Source organism: Aspergillus vadensis, assembly GCF_003184925.1.
Source record: "Aspergillus vadensis CBS 113365 unplaced genomic scaffold BO88scaffold_7, whole genome shotgun sequence".
NCBI lineage: Eukaryota > Fungi > Ascomycota > Eurotiomycetes > Eurotiales > Aspergillaceae > Aspergillus > Aspergillus vadensis.
This window is the reverse complement of record NW_020292045.1, coordinates 113,744-138,974: the sequence shown is the minus strand read 5'-3', so window position 1 is coordinate 138,974 and position 25,231 is coordinate 113,744. Positions and strand designations below refer to the sequence as shown.

General features: G+C 47.8%; 9 protein-coding genes across 9 annotated transcripts; 3 read left to right on the top strand and 6 right to left on the bottom strand.

Moving 5' to 3' along the window:
• Positions 1–1,491: 1,491 nt before the first annotated feature.
• On the bottom strand, positions 1,492–2,401 carry BO88DRAFT_337053 (uncharacterized protein; the record flags this gene model as incomplete). The annotated part of the gene is made up of 2 exons (XM_025702924.1): positions 1,492–1,678; positions 2,028–2,401. Coding segments are annotated over 2 exons (561 nt in total), but the record flags the coding sequence as incomplete, so codon positions are not given.
• A 6-nt stretch (positions 2,402–2,407) lies between these two features.
• On the top strand, positions 2,408–4,247 carry BO88DRAFT_479649 (extracellular dihydrogeodin oxidase/laccase; the record flags this gene model as incomplete). Its single annotated transcript, XM_025712091.1, has 2 exons — positions 2,408–3,818; positions 3,874–4,247. The coding sequence occupies 2 exons, from the start codon at positions 2,408–2,410 to the stop codon at positions 4,245–4,247; spliced, it is 1,785 nt and encodes a 594-aa protein (XP_025564342.1).
• Positions 4,248–5,367: 1,120 nt separating this feature from the next.
• BO88DRAFT_385223 (RNA dependent RNA polymerase) lies at positions 5,368–9,237 on the bottom strand (the record flags this gene model as incomplete). Its single annotated transcript, XM_025704731.1, has 4 exons — positions 5,368–5,843; positions 5,892–6,209; positions 6,272–7,641; positions 7,702–9,237. The coding sequence occupies 4 exons, from the start codon at positions 9,235–9,237 to the stop codon at positions 5,429–5,431; spliced, it is 3,639 nt and encodes a 1,212-aa protein (XP_025564341.1). The 3' UTR covers positions 5,368–5,428.
• A 463-nt stretch (positions 9,238–9,700) lies between these two features.
• BO88DRAFT_479644 (uncharacterized protein) lies at positions 9,701–12,472 on the bottom strand (the record flags this gene model as incomplete). The annotated part of the gene is made up of 4 exons (XM_025712090.1): positions 9,701–10,461; positions 10,508–12,008; positions 12,057–12,156; positions 12,210–12,472. The coding sequence occupies 4 exons, from the start codon at positions 12,470–12,472 to the stop codon at positions 9,701–9,703; spliced, it is 2,625 nt and encodes an 874-aa protein (XP_025564340.1).
• Positions 12,473–14,484: 2,012 nt separating this feature from the next.
• BO88DRAFT_452073 (uncharacterized protein) lies at positions 14,485–15,443 on the bottom strand (the record flags this gene model as incomplete). The annotated part of the gene is made up of 2 exons (XM_025710673.1): positions 14,485–14,986; positions 15,049–15,443. 2 exons carry the CDS (start codon positions 15,441–15,443, stop codon positions 14,485–14,487), a joined length of 897 nt encoding a protein of 298 aa, XP_025564339.1.
• Positions 15,444–17,557: 2,114 nt separating this feature from the next.
• BO88DRAFT_479639 (sulfotransferase family protein) lies at positions 17,558–18,722 on the top strand (the record flags this gene model as incomplete). The annotated part of the gene is made up of 2 exons (XM_025712089.1): positions 17,558–18,244; positions 18,332–18,722. The coding sequence occupies 2 exons, from the start codon at positions 17,561–17,563 to the stop codon at positions 18,578–18,580; spliced, it is 933 nt and encodes a 310-aa protein (XP_025564338.1). The 3' UTR covers positions 18,581–18,722.
• BO88DRAFT_434129 (glycoside hydrolase family 92 protein) lies at positions 18,630–21,482 on the bottom strand (the record flags this gene model as incomplete). The annotated part of the gene is made up of 6 exons (XM_025709466.1): positions 18,630–19,430; positions 19,486–20,169; positions 20,217–21,043; positions 21,096–21,205; positions 21,258–21,290; positions 21,344–21,482. The coding sequence occupies 6 exons, from the start codon at positions 21,480–21,482 to the stop codon at positions 18,854–18,856; spliced, it is 2,370 nt and encodes a 789-aa protein (XP_025564337.1). The 3' UTR covers positions 18,630–18,853.
• Positions 21,483–22,577: 1,095 nt separating this feature from the next.
• Positions 22,578–24,018, top strand: BO88DRAFT_442665 (alpha/beta hydrolase). The gene is made up of 7 exons (XM_025709969.1): positions 22,578–22,703; positions 22,770–22,987; positions 23,050–23,157; positions 23,216–23,273; positions 23,336–23,413; positions 23,488–23,816; positions 23,872–24,018. The coding sequence occupies exons 1-7, from the start codon at positions 22,614–22,616 to the stop codon at positions 24,008–24,010; spliced, it is 1,020 nt and encodes a 339-aa protein (XP_025564336.1). The 5' UTR covers positions 22,578–22,613; the 3' UTR covers positions 24,011–24,018.
• BO88DRAFT_434127 (oxidoreductase) lies at positions 23,828–25,085 on the bottom strand. The gene is made up of 4 exons (XM_025709465.1): positions 24,751–25,085; positions 24,468–24,668; positions 24,319–24,401; positions 23,828–24,242 (listed from the first exon to the last, which is right to left on the bottom strand). The coding sequence occupies exons 1-4, from the start codon at positions 25,042–25,044 to the stop codon at positions 24,059–24,061; spliced, it is 762 nt and encodes a 253-aa protein (XP_025564335.1). The 5' UTR covers positions 25,045–25,085; the 3' UTR covers positions 23,828–24,058.
• Between the last annotated feature and the right edge of the window lie 146 nt (positions 25,086–25,231).

Here is a 25,231-nt window from a genome sequence, read left to right as displayed (position 1 = left end):
TGTTGGATTTGAAGAAAGTTGCCTGTGACTCCTTGCTCGATCTCGGCGTTCAGGGTTACCCCTGGTATCTGGTACCTCGTGTCTTCGCCATCAAGTTATGTTCATACACCTCGCTTAGACTCCCACTGTGTGCCCCGCGCATGTGCCATTTCTCTTCTGGGCGCAGATGTCTCGGCTCAATGGGACATGTTGGCAATAAGGATATCCCGGCTGAGGTTCAGTCTAAGTAGCATGACTAACTAGGAGCCCATGACGTTAAGTCTAGCATGGGCCGGTTTGATAGGGAGCCATCATCAAGGCACGCGCTGTGAAGTCGGACAGCCCTTGAAGGCTGAAAAACGCACGTGGTAGTGCGGTGAACAGCATCAGGCAGGCTGGTTTGAAACTCACATCGAAGATATCGGAACAAGTTTACTCGGCTTATGGGCCGGTGGGCGGGTCTCACTTCAGATTATTGTCATAATTAGAACATTACACGAGAGCTAAGTCCAAGCCACAGGGCTCGAACATCTGACATAATAGCTTGAATGAGAGGATTACTTACTCACTGACCTGTGTTCGTCTTCCCATGGTCCTTCTGCATCCCAGGAGCTCAAGCAGCCTTGGTGAGCCGTCCCTGCTCAAAGCCTGCGATCGCGTGCCAAACCAACCTGGGTCCTCTCGGCTTTCTGAACGAATTATTGGTTGCCGAGTTCAAATAGCTCAATTTTCGAAGACCGATAGAATTTGTCACCTCTCATAGTCAAGCTTTGGTAAGAATTTAGTTTGATAATTATTTGGCTTTTTGGTGATTTTTCACTGAGTCGAAAAGCACTGGCATCGTCTTATGCCGTGACTTGCCATCGGTAAAGCTGAGACCAATGACGGAAGACCTGGAGAATTAATCCACAAGCGATAATGCTTGTTGAGGTGTCATACTAGAGTGCGCCTGACCGCAATCATTCCAAACGTGGATATGAGTAGGCGCATGGCTTGGAGATTGATGCTTTTGTGGGATCTGTAAGAAAGTCGAGCAGACCCGAGAGGGGCCGAGCCGTGTTTGCTTTTTCCGCCCACGTCTCTTATGGTGGCTGCAGCATCACAGAGTTGGGAGAATATTTACCACTTGCGGTTGGACTGCCACCGCTGCTTGGCTCGGATGATGCGAAAATAGCCGAGCTGCAGAGTACCCTCTGACCTCTTCTGGAATGGGGACTCACCCAGGCATTCGAGGCAATGAACTTGCAAAGCCTTGCCTTGGGCGGGTGGCCTAAGTTGAACAACAAGAGAACAGTCAGAGCTATTGTCGCAGATTTAAACAGTGTTTCTCCTGATATTGTCTAGTGCGCATCTGGGGGACGATCCGACTATAATTATTATCAGCCTTATCTTTATTAACTTGGGACATTTCATTGCTCGAAGATTGGAGCTACCAGCTTGACGGGAATGATCTGATACGTCGAGCTGCCTGTGGGTGTGCCTGAGCGGAGGCTATACGATCTAATTTGGCGACTAGCGGTCAGCCAGCCCCAAGCTAACACGATCGGTACCAGACTCAGGCAATCCATGTGTTGGTGGGATTCGAGTGTGGGATTGGACAGGTTTTACGAATTGTAAGCTAGATCGGTTGGCTCTGGAGTACGCCATGTGCGCCCCTTCTGCTGGGATGAGCTGTTCGGGATCCGAGCGATGACTGATACTATAGTACCTGTCACTATAGTCATTACTCGCTAAATGGAACTACGCTCATTTCAAGTAGGTGGGGATGGCCTCAAGTACAGAGCCTAGTCGGTCAGTTGATTGTCGATGCGACCAAAGCGACTGGCAGGTGAGACGCCCTGGGATGGGATCCCTGATCCCTCTTGAAATCTATCGGGCTGATAGTCAGGCATAGCCATTCCCTGAAGGAAGCCAATCCCAAGTGTGATGTGTTCAATACGAATCCCAGCAAATCATACTGTATCGGATGTTGCGGCTCAGTCTAGCTCCCTCACATGTGTCATCTCAAGCACATGGTGCAGCTACACTGGTGGACCTCGAATCGTTACTTGATTGCTCCGTTCATTTGATGTCCCGTCCGATTCATCTGGGTGGGGGCTCGTACAGCTGGAGGATTATCTGCATTAGGCTGTGCAGTAGATCCGACATCTGGTGAACTCTCACGGACAAGGCAATCCCGGGCGATACAGCCCCCTTGGATCATCGTGGAGGCAACATCCCAGCCTAACAGGACCAAATGACTCCTGCAGCTACAGGCCTGAAAAAAGCGAAAAAGGTAATTGAGAATACTAGCAAGACTGGGTTCAGAGTGTATATAAACCACTGGTCCATCATGGACAAAGACACGGCAAGAAGCTGGCGATCCGCGTAGATCGTTGCCTTGACTTGGTTCTTTCAATCTTGCGCTACTGAGCACTAGCGGCACATCATGATAATCTTTTTGCTACTCCTTGGGCTCCTAGCCCCACTGGTTTTCTGCAGTCCAATCAAACATGCTACTCCGCATCTTTCCCAATCTGCCCCCAAACTGAGAGATATGCAAGGCAACTCTTCGCAGTCGCCCAATACTCCATGGCAGGGATACGACCTTAACACGAATTACTATGAAACCGTGCCACAGACGAATGTTGTGCGTGAATATTGGTTTGACATCGTCAACACGACCGCTGCTCTTGATGGAATCGAGAGACCAGTGCTTCTGGTCAACGGCCAATTTCCAGGGCCTACTATTGAGGCAAACTGGGGCGACACTGTCAAAGTTCATGTTACAAATCGTATGGAAAATAATGGTACGGCCATCCATTTCCACGGAATTCGACAGCTGTACAACAACCAGATGGATGGAGTAGCAGCGTTAACGCAGTGCCCTGTTCCCCCAAACTCCAGTTATACCTACGTCTGGAGAGCCGAACAATACGGGTCGAGTTGGTATCACTCGCACTTTTCTCTTCAGGCATGGGAAGGCGTCTTTGGGGGCATTGTGATTCACGGCCCTGCGACAGCAGAGTATGACCACGACTTGGGTGTGGTATTTCTCAATGACTGGTCGCATCAAACAGTCGACGAGATGTATCAATCTGTACTCGAGAGTCAGGGGCCGCCTCATTTTCAGACAGGCCTTATTAACGGGAGCAACATTTGGGTTACCGGAGATAACCAAACCGTTGGTCGTAGATTCCAGACAGAATTTGCACCAGGACAGAAATACCGGATTCGCCTTGTTAATGCAGCCATGCATACCCATTTCAAGTTCTCGATCGACAACCACGATCTTACCGTCATTGCTAGCGATTTTGTTCCTATTGTACCATTCACAACGAACAATGTGCCTATTGGCATGGGACAACGGTATGATATTATCGTGACAGCAAATCAAGCTCCGGACAACTACTGGATCCGAGCAATCCCGCAGTCATTCTGCAGTGACAATTCGAATCCAGACAATATCAAAGGAATTCTCCACTATAAAGGTGCCTCCAACAACAACGAGCCCACGAGCACAAAGTGGGATTACGGTGACGACTTCCAGTGCCTGGATTTCTCATTAGACGAACTTGTCCCGTGGCTTGCCCTTGATGCAGATATTGGTGGTGCCGAGATGCACGAGTCAGACGTGGACTTCAGTCCATTCGGCGATGTTCCTTTGTATCTGTGGACAATGGGAGGCAACGCTCTCAATATCTCGTGGAAGGATCCCACACTACAGCAAACCTTCGAAGATCCCGACAAGATGGACTGGGAAGCAAGCCAGGGAGTGATAGAGGCTGCAATCGCGAATAAATGGACCGTTTTGGTTGTCCAGACAGATCTTCCTGTTCCTCACCCGATTCATCTGCATGGTAAGTAAACCCATGGCCGAACATAGCATGTGAACCCACTAACTCTTAATTGAAGGGCACGATTTCTATCTCCTTGCTCAGGGTTTCGGCCAATTCAGCCCACAGAATGTCACGCTCAAGACGAAAAACCCACCCCGCCGCGACACTGCACTCATGGTCGCTGATAGTTCCGCGACTGGTGGTGGCGGCCATATGGTTATTGGCTTCCCTGCTGACAATCCGGGTGTATGGCTTATCCACTGCCACATTGGATTCCATGCAACAGAAGGGTTCGCGCAGCAGGTTGTCGAGCGACAGAGTGAGTTCAACACATTCTTCAGCGAAGATTTGCTGGTGAACACATGTGATGCGTGGGACGAGTATGCCAAGGTGAATCCCTACGGACGTCAGTACCGGGGTCTTGCTGGGCCATACGAGTCAGGTATATAAGAAGTCACATTTCTGCCTAATACTTGCACTATTTCCCCTCATGTTTTCTTTCTTTCTTTCGGTTCACATACACATCGACCTAGCTTAATTACTCTGCATTTATTGGTTAGACACTTAATTATGGATGATGGGTCACGAGGCATATATTGACACGGCAGCATATATACATACAGAAGCATCAGACTAGTCCTTTACAATCGAACATTCATTTCCAAACCATGCAAACATACCTACATAGATGATGTCAGCCTTCGCATATAACTCATCACCGCACTTCCCTCTAATGACATACCTCACAACCACTAGTAGTAATCACCCAGCCATCACCAAGCCGTAACCTGTTCCACTCCCACCCAAAACTCAAGCAAATGGAGGTACCCAATCACCTCCCCCCAAACGTCCGAGATGTTGAAACAATCGCGAAAATCCACTTTGCCTGACAGGCCAATAGATGGACGCGCTGGTGACGCGTCGACGTCAGATATAGATATGATGAGATTGTATCATATCATATCGTATCATATCGCATCATATCATATCGCATCATATCATATCAGATCAGATGAGAATGGGGCCTGAGGCGATGAGGTAACGAGATGATTATGGTTATGTAGATGGGGATCTTTAAAGTAGAGTATTTTCGATGATTGAGGGTTAGAGATATAATGTATGCGGCGAGTGGGTAGATGATGGAGGGATATAGGGGCTTTAGTACGCGAGCAGAAGCAACAACTGATGTTTTCTTGGCTTAGGTAGACAAGCAGGTAAGGTTCGAGATGGTGTGGTCAGTCGGGAATTAAGGACTACTTCATATTTACACTGGATGTGCGGCCACTAAAAGGTGATTCTTTTCGGACCCGATAGAACTTTCCAGGGGTTCGAGGCTATCTTGGCTATCCAGTAGGAGAATATCCATGGTTGTTGTTGTTACTAGATGCAGGAGGTTAACGTCTCAGGTGTTTTCTAGGTGTTTGAGACAGCGTGTTACATCAATATGGGGCTGGCTCGTATATGCAAGGATGAACCCACGTGTACTTGGTTGATGGTTTGCAGGTGGTACAGAGTAAATACAAATTCAGTGGATTCCTTTGGATACATCTAAACATTCAAGATGGCCGTCCTACCTTCCCAAGCATAATAACATCATAAGCAGGCGAACATATGCACAAGTATGCATCCTGTTAAAACCTCCGCTTTTTACCCTTCTCAAAGAGTTCGAGCTCAAACAACAACGCACACGCTGCAACCACACGGAAGCTCTTAATCTCACCATACACTTCTCTACGACGGCGGGCGGGATCTTTGTCGCTCTCACCACCGACATGGATGCAGGCGAGGCAAAATTCCAGAGGTTTGAATTGATCCGACATACTGGTTATTGGTGACTCGGATGAGCTTCCCTCGCGCATCTGCCCCACAATCCAAGCAGAGATGCGATCGAATTCGTCGGCGAGTTTGTTGGATTGATCACGCTGCCGACGGGTCTGCACACCCCCTTTATTCAGGACAGACCCAGTGAACACTTCTAGCTCACTCAGTGGCTCGATTGGGTGCTCGGAGTAATTGTTTCGTGCCGAAAACACGGCCTCTTCGTATCTGAAGCCACTGTCAGTCAGCCTCGGGCACTAGGGTTTCTGGACATACCTTAAACGAATGTGTCGGGCTTCATCCAGCCAACGTTCCCATGACAAATCTCCTAGTTTATTACAGCGCTCAAGTGTAGACCATAAAAACTCGTTCCAAAATTCATCTTCGTTGGGCTGGACTTTGCTTCGGATGTCATTCTGCCAGATGTGTCGTTCATCAATACCCCTATAAAGCTTGCCCAATATCTTGTCTGATCTGTAGTACCTGCGGAGCGGCTCCAGGTCATTATCCTCATCGTATGCGGCCTGAATAACATATTCCTCCAGCTCAATTTCTGACTTATTGTGGATGCGTGCAACTGGGCCTGGTGCCATACTAGTGCAGTTGTCAGCGTTCAATATGCGAAAGATAGAGTATGCGAAGATTTGGCAACGTACAAGTCAGGCCTGAAAGGGTTCCCTTTAGGAATGTCACCCAGTTGAACTGGAATACCCGTCTTAGAGAAGTCAACCGCCGTAGAGTGCAATTGTGCCAGCTGCCTGCAGACTGGGTGGGATGTTCCCTCCTCTTCCTGGTCAGCCATGATCATATGCCTTGTGGCGATCATCCCAAGATGATCGGTTTTCATGAAATCTAGGAAGAATTGCGCCATATCTTCGCGCTCCACTGGACGCCCGATGTCGACTGGGCTTACACGAGGATAATCCGCGGGCGCAAATGTCCGGACGGGATACGCATCAGTATCCCATATGACGTTAAATATGTCGCCGTCGAGGTCGCCCCCGCTAAGTTGACTTGGTAGATCGCGATATCCCTTACTACTGAACACAATGCAGTTCGTGAGCTCCGCCAAGGGATGGTCGTCAGGAGGAATGACGTTCTGTGCATATTGAATGTCTCCATCATGCAAAGCTGGCGAGCGAGTCACCAAAATCGTCCCAGCGTTAGGAGGCGGCGCATGTCTTCCTTCTATAGGTTGATAAGTCACGTAAACTTGTTCAGCTTCGAGAAATCCCGTCTCGTCCATAACACCAAATAAAGTGATGCCCTTAAAAACAGGGATGCGCGCTTTGTGTTTCAAGAGACGCAACTCTTTGAGAACAACAGCTTCGATGACCGAACGAATAAAAGGCTCTTTCCTATAGTCAAGATCACGCAGATGGCAATGACGGAAGAGCCTGTAGAGGCCTATGCTGTCGCCGACCGCCTGTTTTTTAATGAAGACTTCTGAATTATGAGCGCTAGCGGTGACACTACGAAGCTTGGTTAGTGCTGCATCTTGCAACGTGATGAACCATTCATCTGGTGTTCCCATATCCTCCAGAATCTTGATCATTTGTCGATTCAATACCAGCCCCATAGGTTTAGCCGCCATATCGCAGATCTCAAGGTCTTTCATGTCTCCGTGAAATTTGATCATGGAAGGTCGAATGTTGACTTGAAAGCCCGAAAGCCGACCATCAACAGCGAGCATGCCCTTTGCACCGCCTAGTCGGACCTGGAAGCAGGTAGGAAATCCTTTCTTCTCCGGTATGTGATGCCATATGGACTCTGCGACATCCCATGAGAGGGTCCCTACTCCATCACTGAATACCCGCTTGCCATCATTAGATGTCACATCTGCTACCTCTGAGACATTTATGTCATATTCAGACAGAGATATAGCATAAGGAGTATCTGTAAAGGCTTGACCAATTCTGGCGGCACACCTAGCAGGTGACTGAATTTTGCTGAAGTCACCAAGGGCCTTGATGATGCTAAAGTGAGTTTGAAATTGACCGGATTCGTCAACAAATGGAGAGGAAAACTATATCGAAAGAATATTAGCTGTTATGGAGAAATTTCTGCATTTAGGTACTCTACTTACCCAGACGGCATGTGATCTCAGTGACGAGTGCGACCATCCCAAAAACGAATAAGTTCGCCCAGCAATCTGGATGCCGCGGGTAAGAACACTTTTGAATCTCGAAAACACATCATCGTAGTGGACTTGAGGGTTGAAGTGAAGATCTTGACCGTTCTCGTCACAAAATTGCACTCTAATGAAGAAGTCATGGTACTTTGGGAATCTTCGCAAGATTCTATTTTTAGGCTCCAGTTCCGGTCCATGGAGAGTAACTCGCGTGGGCGTAATCATGACCTTATAAATTGGAGTCAAGTTCTCAGAAGGACCTAGCATGTCTCCAGAAACCGCCAAGTCTTGCAAGACATCTTTCTGGTTTTGCTTCAGAGCTGCCATAAGAGCACCAACCTCATAGTCAGTTGGATTGCTGTGAGGGGAAGGCCAGTCGATCATGTCGAACAGTTTCTTCAGAGCCAGTACTGAAAGAGGTCTTCTCTGAGCTGCTGCGTCTTCCTTATAAGCCTTGACTAGTTCTTGAGTTAAACTCTGTACTGTGCGTGGCAGTAGATAGGCGTTGTATGCAAAAGCCTGCAACTGGAACAAAATACCGAAGGGAAGAGAGTTATTCCTAGTGCAAGTGGCCAATTCGTCCATGAGAGCCTTGAGTTGAACTTGAAAGGCATCTCTTGATGGTGCATTGATGGGCAGAATATCATAGCGTAAAATGGGAATTTCCCACTCCTTGAGGTTATGGATATCCTTCATGAGATCAACATAAGGGACCCGAAATTGATAGACAAGACATTGCCCAGCCACATCAGCGTGGGCTGTACTTAGGGAGCACATTCGCGAACGGGAAGGTGGCGTTGCATGGTATTTTGAAGAAACAAGCTGGAGCATCTGAAATGCGACAGTCAAAGGATCAGAACCCCCATGAGAAAAGAAGTACGGAACGGTTGATAAGGTCAGTGTTAGACTCCCGTCCCGGGACCATATGAGCTCAATGACAGTACTGAGCGGTATGCGGATGTGGTGCTTAGAGGTATCCAATTTGACGATGATGGCTCTCTTCATAAACTTCATCAAGCCGGTGTCAGACCACTGCACCTCTGGGACATACCCGAAGTGCTCTCCTTGGAACATAGAATAACCACAGCTGAACCCCAGTAGGCTGAAGGAAATATGCTTGTTGTCTTCATACTTGTGCAAGGTGTCTTTTACTCGCTGTTCAGCCATATGCTGAAGACTCTGAATGGCAAATTTGCTCGGTGCCTTCTTACTACGTGAGCAGAAGACATCGGCACCCATGATTTTCAATTTAGAACGAAGTCGTTGTTTCCCGCGAGTATTCATCGTTCCCGGTATTTCTTCCTGGCCATGTAATAGCAGGAACCGCTCTCCATCTTCAGGGCGATAAAAAACAAGGAACCCGATGCTTTTTCTCTTTGGCTTATCACATAGGAAGTCAAGGATGCCTAAGCGCTTTAGAATAGGCTCCATCTCCTTCATCAGGCCTTGATCGGAGAGTTGAGCGGGGACATTATGAATAAAAACCTCCATTATGAACAAGAAATCGACAAGACAAGAAGCAGAAAAGCGACGGAGCAAAATGAAGGGATAAGCAAAGATGGAAGAGAGAGGGTATATGAAGTTCGAGGGGAATGAGAAAAGAAAAGTGCAGGGAGAAGAAGAGGAGGAAGGAGGGGATCTAAACGCCCGGCGCTTCTGCCTCCCCAATCGGTTGGTGAGTGAATATCAGGTGACCCCATTGCCCATTCACTGCCACTCTCTTCTACAGTGGCTCAACACAGTACACACTGATAGACTGTTCATACTCGCTAAAAGTCACAAAGCAAACCGACCACAAGTGCCTCAAAAATCTTACTGTGTATCGGGAAAACCAAGGACGCTAAATGACAGAATCACCCGTATTTTACAGGACAGAAGGCTGGGACAGAACGACAAGACTGATGTAAGATTTGGCCCCATGCAAAGTGAGGTAGAAGCTGTCCTGGATTATCGATCAGATCATATATCGACAAATGATATAAGGAATGATCTTCACTTCCCCGATCAAGCCATTATCCACCCGATCGGGCAAAGGGTCACTCAGTAGAGGCGCGATCCCAGATATCTCAATTTCATCGTAAATACTCCGAATATAATTCCACATCAGCGTGGGAACAATGGCAGTCACTTCATTGGAACCGCTGATGAGGTATGGGCCAATATCAATGCTAGGGTTGGTAAAATCCAGAGATCCCACGTCATGGCCATTTACAGTCACCTTGATGCCTTGGGCAATTTTGGGGAAGGTGAGGTATGCGCCATCAACATTGTCAGCAGAGTTCGGAGGCCAGGAGAAGGAAGTCGAGTAGTAGCCTAGACCAGAGGCGTTCTGAAGGCCTGGGATATCCAGCCAGGAGACTAGAGTTTCGAGGTGGTGAGTTGTGTTCCGCTTCACGGCTTGGATGGCGGCGTCTGATATATTGCTTGGGGCTTCCCAGTGTTCTGCAATGAGCGTCCAGTTGCGTAAATGAGAAGTAAGAGAGGTGGAGTTGAGGGAGAGGTCAAAGGCAGTTCCGTTGCTGAGTTGAAAAATGCAGTCATTGCAGGGATCGGTGGATGTGTGGAGCAGGAGACCACCAGAGGTGCTGTAATTATATCCAAGGACGTTTGAAGGAACGCGTAAGGCATGAAAATACGGGGTCTCGATTTCAGACCACAATCCGTTGCTAAAGGCAAAAGCGACCGTTTGGTTCGCAGCAATATGAAGAGGGATTTCTGTAGTGTTCCTGCGTCTCTGATAATGGAGTAACGGTCAATTCACCATTGTGATAGTATCCTGGAAAGCCACCACTGAGAATGACAGGTAGTCCGGAATTAGCGTATTGCTGAAGCTTCATGACACCAGCCAAAGTGGCATTCTGATCGCTCGTAACAACAATAGCTTTGTAGGCAGGGGACTCAGAGGCCAAAAGACCGTTTGACACAGACGCTTGTGAGAGATTGAAGTTTGCAGGCGAAAGATAAGTGTAAGTGTAACCTGTCTTGATTAGGTCGTCGGTGGGATACATGGTCTCAAGCTGGGGATCGGTCATTGAAACTCCATTGTATAGGGCGATGTCCGTTCGTGGCTGACCAGCCTGCAAGATGTACTGATTCCGACTGACATAGTCGATGGCGTCCGAAAGTCCATGGCCCCATGCAGGCTGCTTGTTATAGTAGGACTCTGCAAAAAGCATAAAGAAAGATGTGTACCCTGGCCACGTTGTCTCATGATAGTTACCAGTATAGGACTGGCCGTGTAGCACTATCTGATTAACGCCACCGGCAAAAGCCGTATTAATATGTCCGAGTAGTTCACTGAGCGGAAGGGCAAATGCCTTCTCTAAATTGGCGCCCATCTCATTCGAGATTACGTTCTTCTGAGCGAGGTTTGCGACACCCGAGAACTGACGGTATCCATCAATGTTATTGTTGAATGCAAGACTCTCACATTCCGGAGCAACCACGTGGTTGATGCTCACTTCCATGTTGAGTGGCAAATTGTAGGAGACCTGAGCTGAATAGCCTAACCCCAATCCCTCTAGCCAGGTAGAAAGCGTGTCCAAGTAATTTTGATATCCCTTTTCTAAAGCAGCACGAAAGTCATTGACGTAGCCTTGACCCTGATCTTCACTGTCCAAGACGCATTTCAGAGTACCTGGGTATGACGGCTGCACGCCGGGGTTGTTATTTCCATGCATCACAAGAGGAAGAAACTTGCGCAACTGGTAGCCGTTGATCTGCTCAAAAATATCTGGAATGGTAGGTGACCAGGAAATGTTAGACTTGATTTCGATGCTGTCCTCCCAGCCATAGCGGCCCACCTCTTCCAAAAGAGCCTTGATATCGGTATCATTTAAGATGTAGTTTTCCCAGAAATCTATCGTAGTTTGAGCACCACGAGCGCTGAAGTGATCGACTGTGTAGGAGCCATTATCGAAAATGCTTCCTGTAGTGTTCTCGTAAATGTCAAGGTTCTTCACAAGGTCCTGGTACTGATAGTAGGCAAAGAGACGATAGGAATAATGTTCGCTGACATTGAATGACAATGACACCATTCCATTGGCACTGACCACATCCGTATAATCTACTAGCGATTCAGTTGCCAAAATCACGCGAGTCGCATTGTTTGCAGGAGTGGAAAAGAGACTGCTTGCGGGATTGACGATCGTAGAGGTGTTCACGACCCGCGCAGATACCAGAGAAACAAGCTCGCCAGTTCCCCAACCGGGGATTTGGCCGTTGTATGTGCCATTAGATGGGACACTGACATTGAATGGTGCCTTGAAATATCAGATTATGTCAAATTTATTCATTGAAAGGTCTCCTACCAAGTCCCAATGAAGCCCCTCATCAGTTGTCTTGGCTGGAACGCCCTGCCCCTGACTTGGCCCGAGAGCAAAATCGAAGATCATTCCTGTATCCTTTGCACTCTGCAATGATGCCAAAAAATGGTGTTGAATGCGGGTGTTCCAAAGCCATACGTAGCCCAGTTGGCACCATCGGGCTGCGGTGCCAACGAACCGCCATAGTTGTAGAGGCCGAGAAGCTCCAACCCTCCAGCACCTATTGCGCCAGCCTCTTCAATATCCTTCACCACTGTATCGGTATCTACACTGGCATCGGGGAGCCAGTAACGGAACTTCAACCTGACGTCGTTTGCCGGGGATACAAAGGTCCCATGGCTGCTAGCTGCAGCTGCAGCCTGAGCTATGAGCAACGCGCCGTAAAGAAGTTTCATGTTCATGGATTTGAGGCACTGGTCGTAAGAAAAGTGAAAAAGAAGGGAAGATCAATATTATACAAGATGTTCAAGACACATATGGAGCTGCGGCTGGCTATTCGTCATTCATTATGTATAACTCAGCAGTGAGCATAAGAACAGATTGCTGTTCAAGTTTTCTTATACTTACCTCCTGTGTGGATCCTGGAACCAGGCCAGCCCATCACATAGAGGGGGCCCTCTGAATGGGGCAAGTAAGACTGGCAATCATAAGCTTACAAGAAGAGGTGTGAGTGACTAGCAGAGTAAATATGTGTAGAGAATTACGGATTTTCCGCCTGAAGAACCGGCTTTCCTCCGAAGATCAGCAAACCCTATGGGAACGCGTTGAGTTCCCCTTTCTCACTATCAACCTGTAATAGACCCCCAGGTACCGGATTAATTGGATTGCTACCTATCATAGCAGTCAAAGAAGAAGGAAAAAAGTCCCTTGAAATTGTGTCATTTATTATCTCCTCCGGTCTTAGAGTCTCACCAACCAAACGCCATGTTTTCATAGTGGCTTGGCAGGCAAACATAGATAACCAGAGCCACCAATACCAGCACAATAATACACGAATTGCTTACTTTGGATAAGAAACACCCATCTGATTTCTTTTACGCTGCATGAGGAGCGCGTCGGAAAGATATCGTGACCGGCAAAGCGAAAGGTTTCACCAGGTATGGGCAGACACATTGCTTCGGTGTATCGGTGTATGGTGAAGCGATGAAGACAGTGGTGCCGAGACTGATGAACGGGCTTCCTTCCCAGTCTGTTTCTATCCCCGCTGATCCATCGGTTCGGTAGAGGATGACTGAGGACAATGTACACTAACAGCTCGTCCGGGCGAGTTTTAACACTAGTTTAGCACCACTAGGACCGTAGTATTGATGGCCTACATGAGAATGCTTGGTAGAGTCCTTCAGAAATACCCCTCATTCCTGTCAAGCAAGTTATCAACAGTATGAATGTGGGGATGATTCCGGTACTCTGCCTCCTGTCGCTGCGGGATCCGTCATTCGGAAGTTCGATTGAAGTCGACTTGTTAGCCTATCATCGAAGTAAAGCCCAGAAAATAATCTTGTTCCTGGTCTATCATGGAACCGTTATGTTGTGTGACGAACTCACGTTAGCTGCAAGCTAATGCGCCTTCGATTATCGGTAGCGAAGATCCTCGGTACAAATGCTGAAATCCGAAATGTGCCGAGATCTACAAGATATCTGCACTGGTCTGGCTAACTTGGTTTCTGTAGGCCCTAGCCTGGAAATGAACATAATGGGATAGATATGTCAATCACGACAATTATGTCTTCCGCCAAGACAGACCTACACAGTAGTATTCTCTCATGATTGCGGGGCCTGGATGGACAAGCTGTTACTAAGCGGCCGATGCACGGTCTATCATAATTTAAAATTACATGGCAACATCGTAATAGGATCGGAAATCCCGAGTGCTATCAGACTGACGATCCATGCCTGCCGCGGATTCTGCATCAATTGTCTCGGCTGTCTTGGCTGGGCTCCCCGAACAATGCAGCTGATGCGAAGAAAGCATTTTCGGTACAAGCTTTCGTCTCCTACATGATTTCTGCTCCTAACTATGATACATGTAAATAAGATGCAAGGTCTCAAGTTGTTGCAAATGCCGATGACGTTTAATGGATCTAATCGCGAAACAGAACTCTACGCACTACGAAGCATATATCGTGTTATTTAATGAAGTTGATAGAAGTAAATGGGTTGATTCGGCTATAACCAAGATACTAGGACATATAGCTGCGAGAACCCTTTCAAAGCCACCCATGTCGGTTATCAATATTTCAAATAGGAATCTGAAATTGGCTTTAGACCATGAATAATATTATGGCATGTATCTGGAGAGCAGATGGAGAGATATGCCCCAACAGTGATTGTCTTTCGCGGACCCCGGCGCTGTCTTTATTCAGTATTGATGGATGCTCAATTAGGTATCAATCCTTAGTGTTGCTTGCCAATCCTAGATCCGTGGCACCAAAGGCTTGCTTAAAAACACGCGAGCAAACAGGTCCACCGGTGCCTCGTTCTTCCATTCAAAGCTGTATAGCTTGGATTGTCTGATCACTAGCTTCCGCTGGCTCATACATGCCATGAAGAGTCTAGCATGTTGAGGTAGGACGCATGACACCATAAGTACAGGAAAATTCTCTTCATTATCAAAGAGATATGGGTACACTTCTTTGCCTCTACCGTCACACTCGTCAAGTTCCTCCCGCACGCTTTCAGAATCCACCAGGCGTTGATTCGCACGGCCTTTCATCGCCTCGACAATCGCGCACAGTTCGCAATACAGGATGGCGTCTTCCCAACCCTCCTTATCGTCTAGAATGTGAAAGGCTAGGTGTGGATAAGGCTTACCATTGTCGGGGCGTGGCTCTACCAGACACTCGGCCGTCCACCAACCGTTATTACTGTAATTGTAGGCTAGTATGGCTTCTAGCCAAAACGTGCTTTCTGGAGCTCTGATATGGAATGTTTTCAGAAATGGTTTTTAGTTTCACCCGGTAGGTAGAGAGAAACTTACTCCACACCCTGGAGACCCTGCTGAAACCGGGCCTCGCGAGTAGTGCGGTCTTCGATGAGTGCAGATACGTGACGTACACGATCTACCGGTTCAATGGGGAAGTTCCTGTTACTATAGTTCTGATCAATGTCAGGGAATTTTCGTGCCAGCTCTGGATCGACTGGATATTTCTTCAAATCCGCCAAATCCATCGGCTTGAACAAAACAGGAGGAACCATTGCCAGGTCAGAGTCCGCATTATCCAAGTGTTCGAAATTAAATTGAACCACATGTTCGACATCCTGCAGGCTGCGAATATTGACATGTCCATCCTTAGGCACCTGTTTTCTCCATTCCAGTATGGTCTTGAACAGCCGCTCTAGTACAACACGGATTCTGGTATTACTGGAGTGCATTTTTGCAGATTGATGGTATAGTATTCCTCGCGAAAGGTAATCGAGAAGATAGTCCTTTGGGCAATATTCCATAACCAAGCATAGGAGTCAGCTTAAAGACACGTCACGAGAATTTGTCGCTCTGTCTGCTCTGGATAGCTAATAGGTGCCACTTTCAGGCTCATCAGTGAAAAATTTGTGCAAGCATGATGTGATGAGTACATCACCTGGCGGAACATGCAGTCAGGGTTTCACTGTTACATCGGGTCGGCTACTGCGGCCTAGGTGGCCGGTTTCCCTCATAATTTCATATAAGATGCATCGTATTCATAAGTGGTCTAAAATATCCTTCCACGTGTAAGGTAATAACGCTATGGTGTTGTATAGCTTTGGGGTCACCATGTCCCCTATAAGGTAGTTGTTTTCAGTCATCCACTTTTCCGCAGCTGCGGCTTTGCACTATAACCTTCTTCGGAATGATAAGGGTTTCCTCTCCGTTGGGAAGCCTTAGTAGTCGGCCTCCGGCCTCAATTTCTATAGTCAGCAGAGCACTCTCCGCACCACAGCTCCGGTTCGCTCCAGGGCGGTACTAGTTTGACCACACTACCTCGTCCACTTCCGTATGGTCGATAACGGAGGTTTCCTTGCTTGGCAGTTGAACATATTACTGAACTAGACTCTGTTATACTACTATCTTGGGAATATATATAAGTAGGTCTCCAGCCCATTAGCATATATTGTAAATATAGTATAAATTGAAAGACTGAAATATTTTCTAGACTAAGTTTCCCCGGGCAAGGTTGATCATATTTATATTGGAAGAACCAGGCAGGTAGGGAATTAGGAATATTTAATAGAAGTTGGTAGAATGGTGACTTGGAGGCAATAAAGGTCGTGAATTACGATGCTTCAAGGGTTATACCTCTATATTCACACATATTACTTGAATAAAGACTACACCGTTATTCACTGCAATTTGGCCAACCAATATTTCTTATCTGTACCATACATTATTTCATAGTAACCCTATGGAAAACAAAGAACACAACATCATTTGGGGCTATACTCCCTCCTTAAAGAGTGAACCACCTACACCGCTAGCATTCTATATAGCGAATTTGGTTAGGTCAAACAAGCAGGATTGAATGAATTGATCAGAGTCCCTCCCATTCACAAAGTCTCCTGGTGTCTTCGCAGGGTCAATCATTACCAATGCGTCAGTAGTTACGCGACACAAGAGGGCTCGAGCCAGCGCAAATGCACCTTCATCCAACGCAATCTATGCTAATCCTTTTATTTCGTTCAACATGACAAACCAACCAAACTACTGTAGCCTGTCTGCTTAATGTATGCAAGCCATTCTGCATTCATTAAATAGTAAACAGCCCTGCTCACCGTTTATTTAAGCCAGCGACCCCTTGGTCCAAGCCATACCACTTCTCTGTCAATCAGGATGCAGGATGAGGCTTTAGAGGAAACCACACCCAGCACTGCAGAGCGCCAAGTTATATACAAAAAAGACTTTACACCCAAATATACTTTATATGTAAGTAAGAGTAGTGCCTGGGTTTTCTTTCTCCTGCTACTAAGTCTATTCATTGAGTATAAATCAGCTATATTCTCCTAATAAGTTAGATCTGAAACTTACTCTCCAAGAGAAGATCAAAATGTCGGTATGATTATTTGACATATATTCTGTTTAGGTTGATGAGATTGGACCTTTTCAAAGGAGGAGACAAGCAAGTTTCCAAGTCAGAGTCAGTAAAAGAGTATTAGAAAGAAGTACTGCAATCATCCTGATTTCATCAGCCTGACCAGCAAAAGAGCCTTGCTATTGGAAACTGACAGGCGATAGGCTGACGATGAGACAAGAACCAAAGACAGCCTTCTTTACCCCTACCCAAAGAGCTTAGGTAACCTCGTAAGCACTAAACAACACACTCTACAAATCACACCCTAAAGAGCTAAGCTCCACCCCAATCACAATCAAAGCCAACTGAATTCCAAATAGAGAAGCTGAGCCGAACTCCTCCATCAGCCTTGTCCTACATTCGCAGTTGACCATATGCTCCCTAATAAAGCAGACACCATCCCACCCATCATCCACTCCAACCCACCCCAATCAAACCACCATAACAATGAACATCATCAAATCCACCCTCTACAGCTACCCCCAACCCCCACCCCGAACACGCACACGCCCCCTCCACCTCATCTGCGCAGGCCTCCCTCGCTCTGCAACAGAAAGTCTCAGCCATGCACTGCAAGAACTCAACTACAAGCCCTACCACGGCTGGACGCTGGTCTCCGAGTCCAACGGGGGCTACATCCAAGAATGGGCTAATCTCGCACGACGCAAATACGCCGGGGCCGCTGACGTCGACGTCCAAATAACGCAAGCAGAAGTCGACGCTCTCCTGGGCGATCACGATGCGGTGTTGGACTCGGTGCCTGCCATGTTTGCGGCAGAGTTGATTGAGGCGTATCCGGAGGCGAAAGTGATATTGTATACTCGAAGCGATCTGGATGCGTGGCATAGAAGTATTATGAAGACGGTGGTGAGCGATATAGAAGATAGTTGGATGGCGTGGTTTGTGAAGTTGTTCAATGCAGAGAGGTTTTGGTTGTGGGAGTTTTATTTCACGTATGGGTATTCTGGGTTTTTCAGGAGTTTGAGGGTGGGGTCTGCGAAGGAGGGGATTATGAGGAATGGGAAGTGGGTTTATCGGGATCATTGCAATATGGTTAGGGGGATGATAGTGGGGGATAAGGGGAGGTTGTTGGAGTGGGAGGTTGAGGATGGGTGGGGGAGTTTGTGTGAGGTATGTTTGTTTCTAAGTATTCCTTCCCTTTTGTGTGGGGGGTATTTGGGTGCTGTTTGTTGACCTGCTTATGATGGATGTGTATAGTTTCTGGGTGAGAAGGTGCCGGATACTCCATTTCCGAAGGGGATTGATCCTGTTGCGTTCAGGGAACAGGTGGCTAGGATAACGGCGCCGCGGATGAGGCGCGCCATGCGCAATCTGACTCTTACCGTGGTGTCGCTGAGTGTGGTGGCTGTCGTGACTGGTTTGTCATTTAAGGAGAGAGGGGTTCCTTGGAAGGCCATCAAGGGAGTCTCAGCCTCCTGGGCCACGTTGGTGAGCCTGGGAAAATGATCTAGGTTCATCTATCCCCTGATTGGTATCTACTATACGTCCAAATATCGTGTGATATATATTGGTAGGACCTGTCGCCGGAACGGATTGACTCCTCATAGCTATTGGATTGTAGATGAAGCACAGGAAATGACCCTAGGCTGGACCCAAATCATAAGCTATTCTGGCAACATTCACAGAAACACCCGCCTGTCCGTTCTAGGAAAGCTTGCAAAAAAGCTTAAGGACGTTTGGTAGCTAGGGACGAATGAGGAAAGCATCTAGACTAGTTAATCAGTAATTGCTCATGCTCGGAGGCAAATCCTCATCCCGAGTCCCCCAATCACTCTCCGTGGGGCCTAGCTCAAGCTCGAGGGTCCCTCCATTAAGGAAAAAGTCATGGCTGATCCAGTTCTTCGTCCATGCTTGACCGTCCCGTTTGGCGCTCTGGATATAGATCGACTTGTATGTAGGGTCGAAGTTAACATTTCGTATCGTGGCGACCTTTCCAGTCTGCTTGTTTTGTATGCTGATCTCCTCAAAGAATGGCGGGCTAATGAGATACACGTCCTGACCATGGACAGGGAACAGACCCATCATGCTAAGGACCGCGAACGCGCCCATGGCTCCCCCATCATCGTTACCGGGAATACCGGAGACAGAGGTGTTAAACTGAGAAGGGATGTAGTAGTGGGCGCGTTGAGTTGACAGCGCGGGCCGTCCAGAGTAATGGAACTGGAATACGGTAAGGAAGGCCTGCTCGTCACCAACGTAAAGTAGACCAGAGTCATGCAGATAAGAAAGGCGGGAAGTGAAGGTCTGCGGTCCGCCTAATCGTGTGACCAATGCAGCCATATCTTGTGGTACAAAGCTTCATAACTTAGTCAATAGTTGAATGGAGATAAGGAAAAGTGTATGAAGCTCACAATGAATAGAGCCAAGCGCTTCCCTCATAAGTCTCGTGCCCATCCGCATTCAAGTAACAAGATGTGAAATTCAATAAAGGACTGCAGAAGATCGGATCTTGATAGCCCCAAGTCCCGTTGGGGTATCGAGGCTGTAGAAACCCTGTGAAGTTAGTGTCCTTCCCTTGCAGGTAAGACTTTTGATCGTCTTTGAACATGTTCTGCCAGTTGTTGGCACGCAGCATGTACGTTTCGTAGTCACTCTGATGACCCAGACGCTGGGCCATTTGTGCAATACAAAAGTCATCGTACGCATATTCGACAGTCCTGGAGATACTGCGTGTATGCAGCCCAACACCATATGGATCGAAATCGTCGGTCGGAATATAGTTGAGTGTTTTCCAGCTAGTCAGTCCACCGCGACCTTCGACATTCCAGTTCGCGGGCTCTACCTCGGCATCTTTCACAACAGCTTCATACGCAGTAGCCCAGTCAATGTCACTGACATTTTTCAAGAGAGCTTCGGCGAGAAGAACATCCGCGTTTGACCCTCCCTGCGTATATCCCTTACATAATGACATTCGGCAGTCTGGTAGGTAGCCTTCGTGGCGGTAGATGTCCACCAGGCTTCTCATCATTCGAGATTGCGACAGCGGATCGGCTAGCGTCAGAAGCTGATGAACGCCGCGGAAGGAGTCCCATATACTATCTAGTCGTAAGTAAGATGTGGAAAATCCAAGCGGTCCACTCACCAGTAATAGCTGTCATAATACGGCTCGTCACTCTGCCAGAGTGGGTTTTCTCCTGTATAGTCCTGCGGGCTTATCATTGTACGATACATGCCGCTCCAGAATACTTGCTGTAGATCGGCTGAGACATTTCCCGGGTTAACACTAAAGACATTCAATTTATCCCTCCATGCGTCCTCTGCTGCGCTGACTGTTCCAGCGAAGTCGAAATTCGGCTGCTCCTTTTCAGCGTTGGAGCAGGCCTGTTCCACGCTAATGAAGCTCACACCCACTCTTGCCATTAGTGCTTGGTCATCTGTTGACATATTGAATCGGGCAAATGTGCCAGCAGAGAGGGTCGCCGCGGTGTTGCTCCCGTCAGATGTGAGTGATATGGTTGTCTGCCCTTGACCGGCACGATTGTTGGACCACACACCCGTGTCTCGAACGACACCACCATTGAAGTCTACGCAAAAGTGGAGATCATAAGTTCCGATACCAAAGCTGGGGCTGAAGGTACCATTTCCTGTCAAGCGACCCGTGGATGGATTTACTGATGCTGTTCCGTTCGTGCGCGACTGTGGAAGATCCATGAGATCAACGAGAACCACAGGACTGAGCGACTCGGTCGCGTTGTTGAAGGTGAACCGATACAAAGCTGAATGGTTCGTGACAGTCATCTCTGCAAATACACCGCTCTGTAGCGTGATACCAAAGTAACCAGGGCGCGCTTTTGGCGAGCCTTTCGTCCAAGGAATCGCCCGATCGGACTGTTGCCATGTACACTTGTCGAGAGCATCGTCCGGGCATCCCGGGTGCACGAAAATTGGGAAGTTGCCCAGAGATGGTGACTGAAGGACAACAGTCAGCGTTAATGGCATACCATTGAGCGAGATGACTCACGCCACCGGTTCCATCGTCATGCATATGGGAGAATCCCGAGACGTATGTCGTGTCATAGGCGAAACCGGCTTGGTTTTCACCAATTGTATCTGCTACCGCTTTTGCCATTCCTAAAACCTGTCAGAGGGCATGGAGACAGTCCGGCACGTTGGGACTTCTAACCAAAGGGCAGAGTCGCCCCTGCAAATGAGTGACCTGTACCGTTATATTAGCCTGGCGAGTTGATGCTCTCAAAGGACTGTTCTTACCTCCATTGGAGGTACCTATCAGGGGATTAACGTAGTCCAGTACATCGAAGCTCGAGTTACTACTCTCTTGCCCAGCCACAAAACCGCAAGCGAGGAATATTGCTGGTAGTGCTTTGTGTGTCTTTGATGACAAGAACATTTTGGCAGGACCAGAGCTTCAAATTTGACCATGCAAGTGCTGCACAATCAGAAACAACCGGCCATGAAGCCTGGTATTTAACGACAGGAGCGTCGCGTGCAGTGACATTCCATTGTAACCCAAATTCCCTGCGACTGAGGTCAAGAAAGCCCACCCCTCTCTTGTGCGCAGCGTGACTGTATGAGGGGTAGAAGATAGGAAATTATCTTTACTGCCGAGGCCAATCATAGCATCACGTTTCGTTTGACACCCCCCGAATATTGGCAGAATTGCTTTAGCTGCAGGGATTGACACGGTCTGATTCCTGATCGGGAACAGTAGCCAGCTACTGCGTGTAACGCTCCATCGGAGCAGCGTGTTGGCCAGTCCCGGCAAGGGATGAAATGATCCGAGAGCCGAAATGCGGAGAGCCGACGATCCCCTGTCATAATGGTCTATCCGCAGTGAGGAGTATTCCAATCGTTGCTTAAATTGGTACGCGCTGTCTTGCCAGAACTGCAGAAGAAGAAAAATCACATATTTATCGGATCCAATGCCTAGCACCGACTTCTCAACGTTTCATACCGTTCGACAAGACTTTATGCGGAGAGCCCTAGCCAGGATTCCCATGCCGATGGCTTGTGTATGTAAGCCTTCTGAGGATAAAAGGAGGGTCAAGTCGCATCCATTGCATCATTGGCGAAGGCATTGTTTTGGCACATTTGGAAATAATTGTAGTAGTCAGGAACATTGGAAGGACGCTTTTGGGGGTACCAGGCATTGAAATTCGAGAGAATTGGTGGAGTGAGTCACATGCTTCTCAGTTTCCTCACATAAGTCTGAAAGGTATCTAATGAGTGAAATTGCAGGAGACCATTGAAATAAATGTAGCTTTCACAGGGAGTTTCTGAAGGTGGTCGCTGTGGATGTCTGGTCACATGCCCGCATCCCGGTGCGCGTTGAAAGTCTGCCATGCATCATGCGATAATCATTATGATGCCATTATATACAGCTTCTAAGAAGCGAGAACAAGGGAATGGATCTTCGTTCCTCTTCTTCCCTGAGAATGCTAAATTAAAAGTCGCCCCTTCGAATGTTTTTCTCAATATCGAACACATTTCAGGCTGACCCAGTGTTAGTAGATAGCCATCCATGAGTCGAGAGCAGATGCCTAGTGCCAGCACTGGCCGGTGGCTATCGCAACGGGATAATTTCTCCAAAGAGAACGTGGAATGGGAAGAGGTAGGATGCTTGCAATTTGTCCCAAGAGCTACTGAAATAGTAATGGAAAGTTAATGTCAAAGCCAGTTTTATCGCAATAACAGAAGCAAAGTTCCCCATCTAACTGGCTCAGTACAGCAATATCGTCAAACAATGCACGAAGCTAAAATGCGTGCACAACAACGTGGAACGCCAATAGTTGAAGGACTGAAAGTTGATGATCTAACTACAGACTCCCCGCCGAGATTGAACCTGAGAATATACAAGCCACTGTCGCCTGAACCAAAGGGGGCCGTCATGTTATAGTATGTTTTCTGGCAAAACCTATGCTCTGAAACGGCCTAATAGTGATTTATCGGACGTGAAGCTTCCATGGAGGCGGCTGGGCCCTGGGAGACCTGGAAGGAGAAGACAATATCTGTCGCGTTCTATGTGTGCAAGCCATGCTGAATGTGGTCAGCGTTGACTATCGCCTGTAAGTGACCCATTGGTTTCAGAGGCCGCGCTAACCATCGAACAATGGGATCATGCAGTGCACCAGAGAACCCGCATCCAGCAGCTATTCAAGATGCGACCACAGCACTTCGTTGGGTATACTATATTCTACTCAGTCACATAGGACTAGATATGGCTAATAGCATATCTTTGAATAGGTATTCCAAAACAATCTGACCCATGGCTTCGAAAAGAGTAAGATATACGTTGGGGGGACTAGTGCTGGGGCAAACTTGGTATGAAACTCCCATGGTTTCTGGTAAACGAGATGATGCTTCTACTAATATGATTGGACCGATTTTTGACCTAGGCTGCTGTACTGTCCCAGATCTCCTCGACTTTGGGAGTCGATATCCGGGGTCAGCTCCTTCGGTCTCCAGTCCTGTGCTCTAGTGAGCTGCATTACCAGAGAATGGGATTGAAAAGCTTGGAACAGTTCGTTAATACACCAATCCTCAATCAGCACTCAATGAAGCAGTTCATTGAGTGGTATCAGCCTTATGACCGGGCAGATCCTACGGTATCTCCACTATTGTCCCGGGATCTTGGTGGATCTCCGCCAACTTTTATCATGATATGTGGCCGTGATCCGCTCCGCGACGAGGCCCTAGCTTATGCGGACAAACTTGAAGAAAGGGGGTACATTAGTTCTTCCAGACTGTGCGTTTCAATTACCACTGACTCCATTGTCTAGCATACCAGCGCAGGTTGCTGTCTACTCGGGAATGCCCCACGCATTCTGGATATTCCCCGAACTGACCACGACGAAGGCTGCTACCCAGGACATGATACATGGTGCCAGATGGCTTATATCGGAGATTCGCAGTACATAATCACAAAGCCACTGAGTGTTCCATAATGTCCGTAGTTCAATATCTTAATCACAGTGATCTTCCCCCATCTACCGGTAATTCCACCCCCGTGATGAACGAAGCCTCATCACTTGCCAGAAAGGTAGTGGCATTGGCAACATCTTCCGGAGTGGCAAATCGTCCCAAAGGGATGCTAGACAGAAGTGTGCTCCTAGTCTCGGGTGTGTCCTGACCCCCAAGGATTAGAGGCATCCTGGCCATGTATTAGCACCCATACAAGGTAGTAAGGACGTCTGTCAAGAGGGCGGATAATCAAAATCGATACTTACATTCCAGTTTCGCCTACAACGGGACACACAGTGTTGAGACGAATGTTATCCTTCGCAAACTCTGCAGCCAGGCTCTTGGTAGCCTGCGCTCATTGTATTGTAAGACTCTCTACGCTGAACGCGAAAGGAAAGGAAAGGAACAGACATACCGCACTCACACCCCCTTTCGTAGCGGAGTACCAAGCGTACTGCGGCCGAGGGCGAATAGAGCTCATACTTGAGATATTCACGAAAACGCCCCCACCCTGGGCTTGAAAGTAGGGAGCAATAGTCTTTGTCGAGTGGTAGATACTCTTGACATTGACTTTATACATGCGGTCCAGCATGTCCTCGGATGTCTCGAGAGATGGCTATAAGGATCAGGGTATTAGTAAACGCCATAGATTACAATAGAAGCCCATGAATAAAGTAAGGGTCACAAGAGATGAATACCTGAACTTCATGAACAATCCCAGCATTATTGACCACGATATCAATCTTCTTATATTTCTCCAGTGTCACTTCAAACACCCACTTCCAATCAGACTCACTCGATACATCTCCATGAACGAGGATAGCGCGTCCTGGTGGCTCATTATTCTGCACCCGTAACCCTTCTAGCTGATTGATATCAACAATGATCACATTAGCGCCCTCGAGGATGAACTTGTGCACGATTCCTTCCCCGAATCCAGAAGCTCCGCCGGTCACAATAGCGGTTTTGTTTTGCAATCTGCCCTGTCCCATTTTAGAGTCAGTAATGTGTAGTAGTCAGTCGTCGATGGCAGTAGGATAATGCACTGTTATGTTTCTGGTGGCTTGCCCCGCCCTTGTTTTGGGCATTAACAGATGCGGGGACAGCAGCTGTGCCCCGTGATCAGAGTCATTGTTTCTATTAAAGCGGCACTGCATTAGTTGACTTGTTATGTGTACT

What these genes read in the sequence shown, in the direction of transcription:
- BO88DRAFT_442665 (XM_025709969.1), top strand. Translation starts at nt 22,614, where the DNA reads ATGAGTCGAGAGCAGATGCCTAGTGCCAGCACTGGCCGGTGGCTATCG. An exon ending in GTCAGCGTTGACTATCGCCT is followed by an intron (nt 23,158 to 23,215) that starts GTAAGTGACCCA and finishes GGGATCATGCAG; the next exon opens with TGCACCAGAGAACCCGCATC. An exon ending in CTAGTGCTGGGGCAAACTTG is followed by an intron (nt 23,414 to 23,487) that starts GTATGAAACTCC and finishes TTTTTGACCTAG; the next exon opens with GCTGCTGTACTGTCCCAGAT.
- BO88DRAFT_434127 (XM_025709465.1), bottom strand. Translation starts at nt 25,044, where the DNA reads ATGGGACAGGGCAGATTGCAAAACAAAACCGCTATTGTGACCGGCGGA. An exon ending in CGAAAGGGGGTGTGAGTGCG is followed by an intron (nt 24,402 to 24,467) that starts GTATGTCTGTTC and finishes CAATGAGCGCAG; the next exon opens with GCTACCAAGAGCCTGGCTGC. An exon ending in GTTGTAGGCGAAACTGGAAT is followed by an intron (nt 24,243 to 24,318) that starts GTAAGTATCGAT and finishes ATACATGGCCAG; the next exon opens with GATGCCTCTAATCCTTGGGG.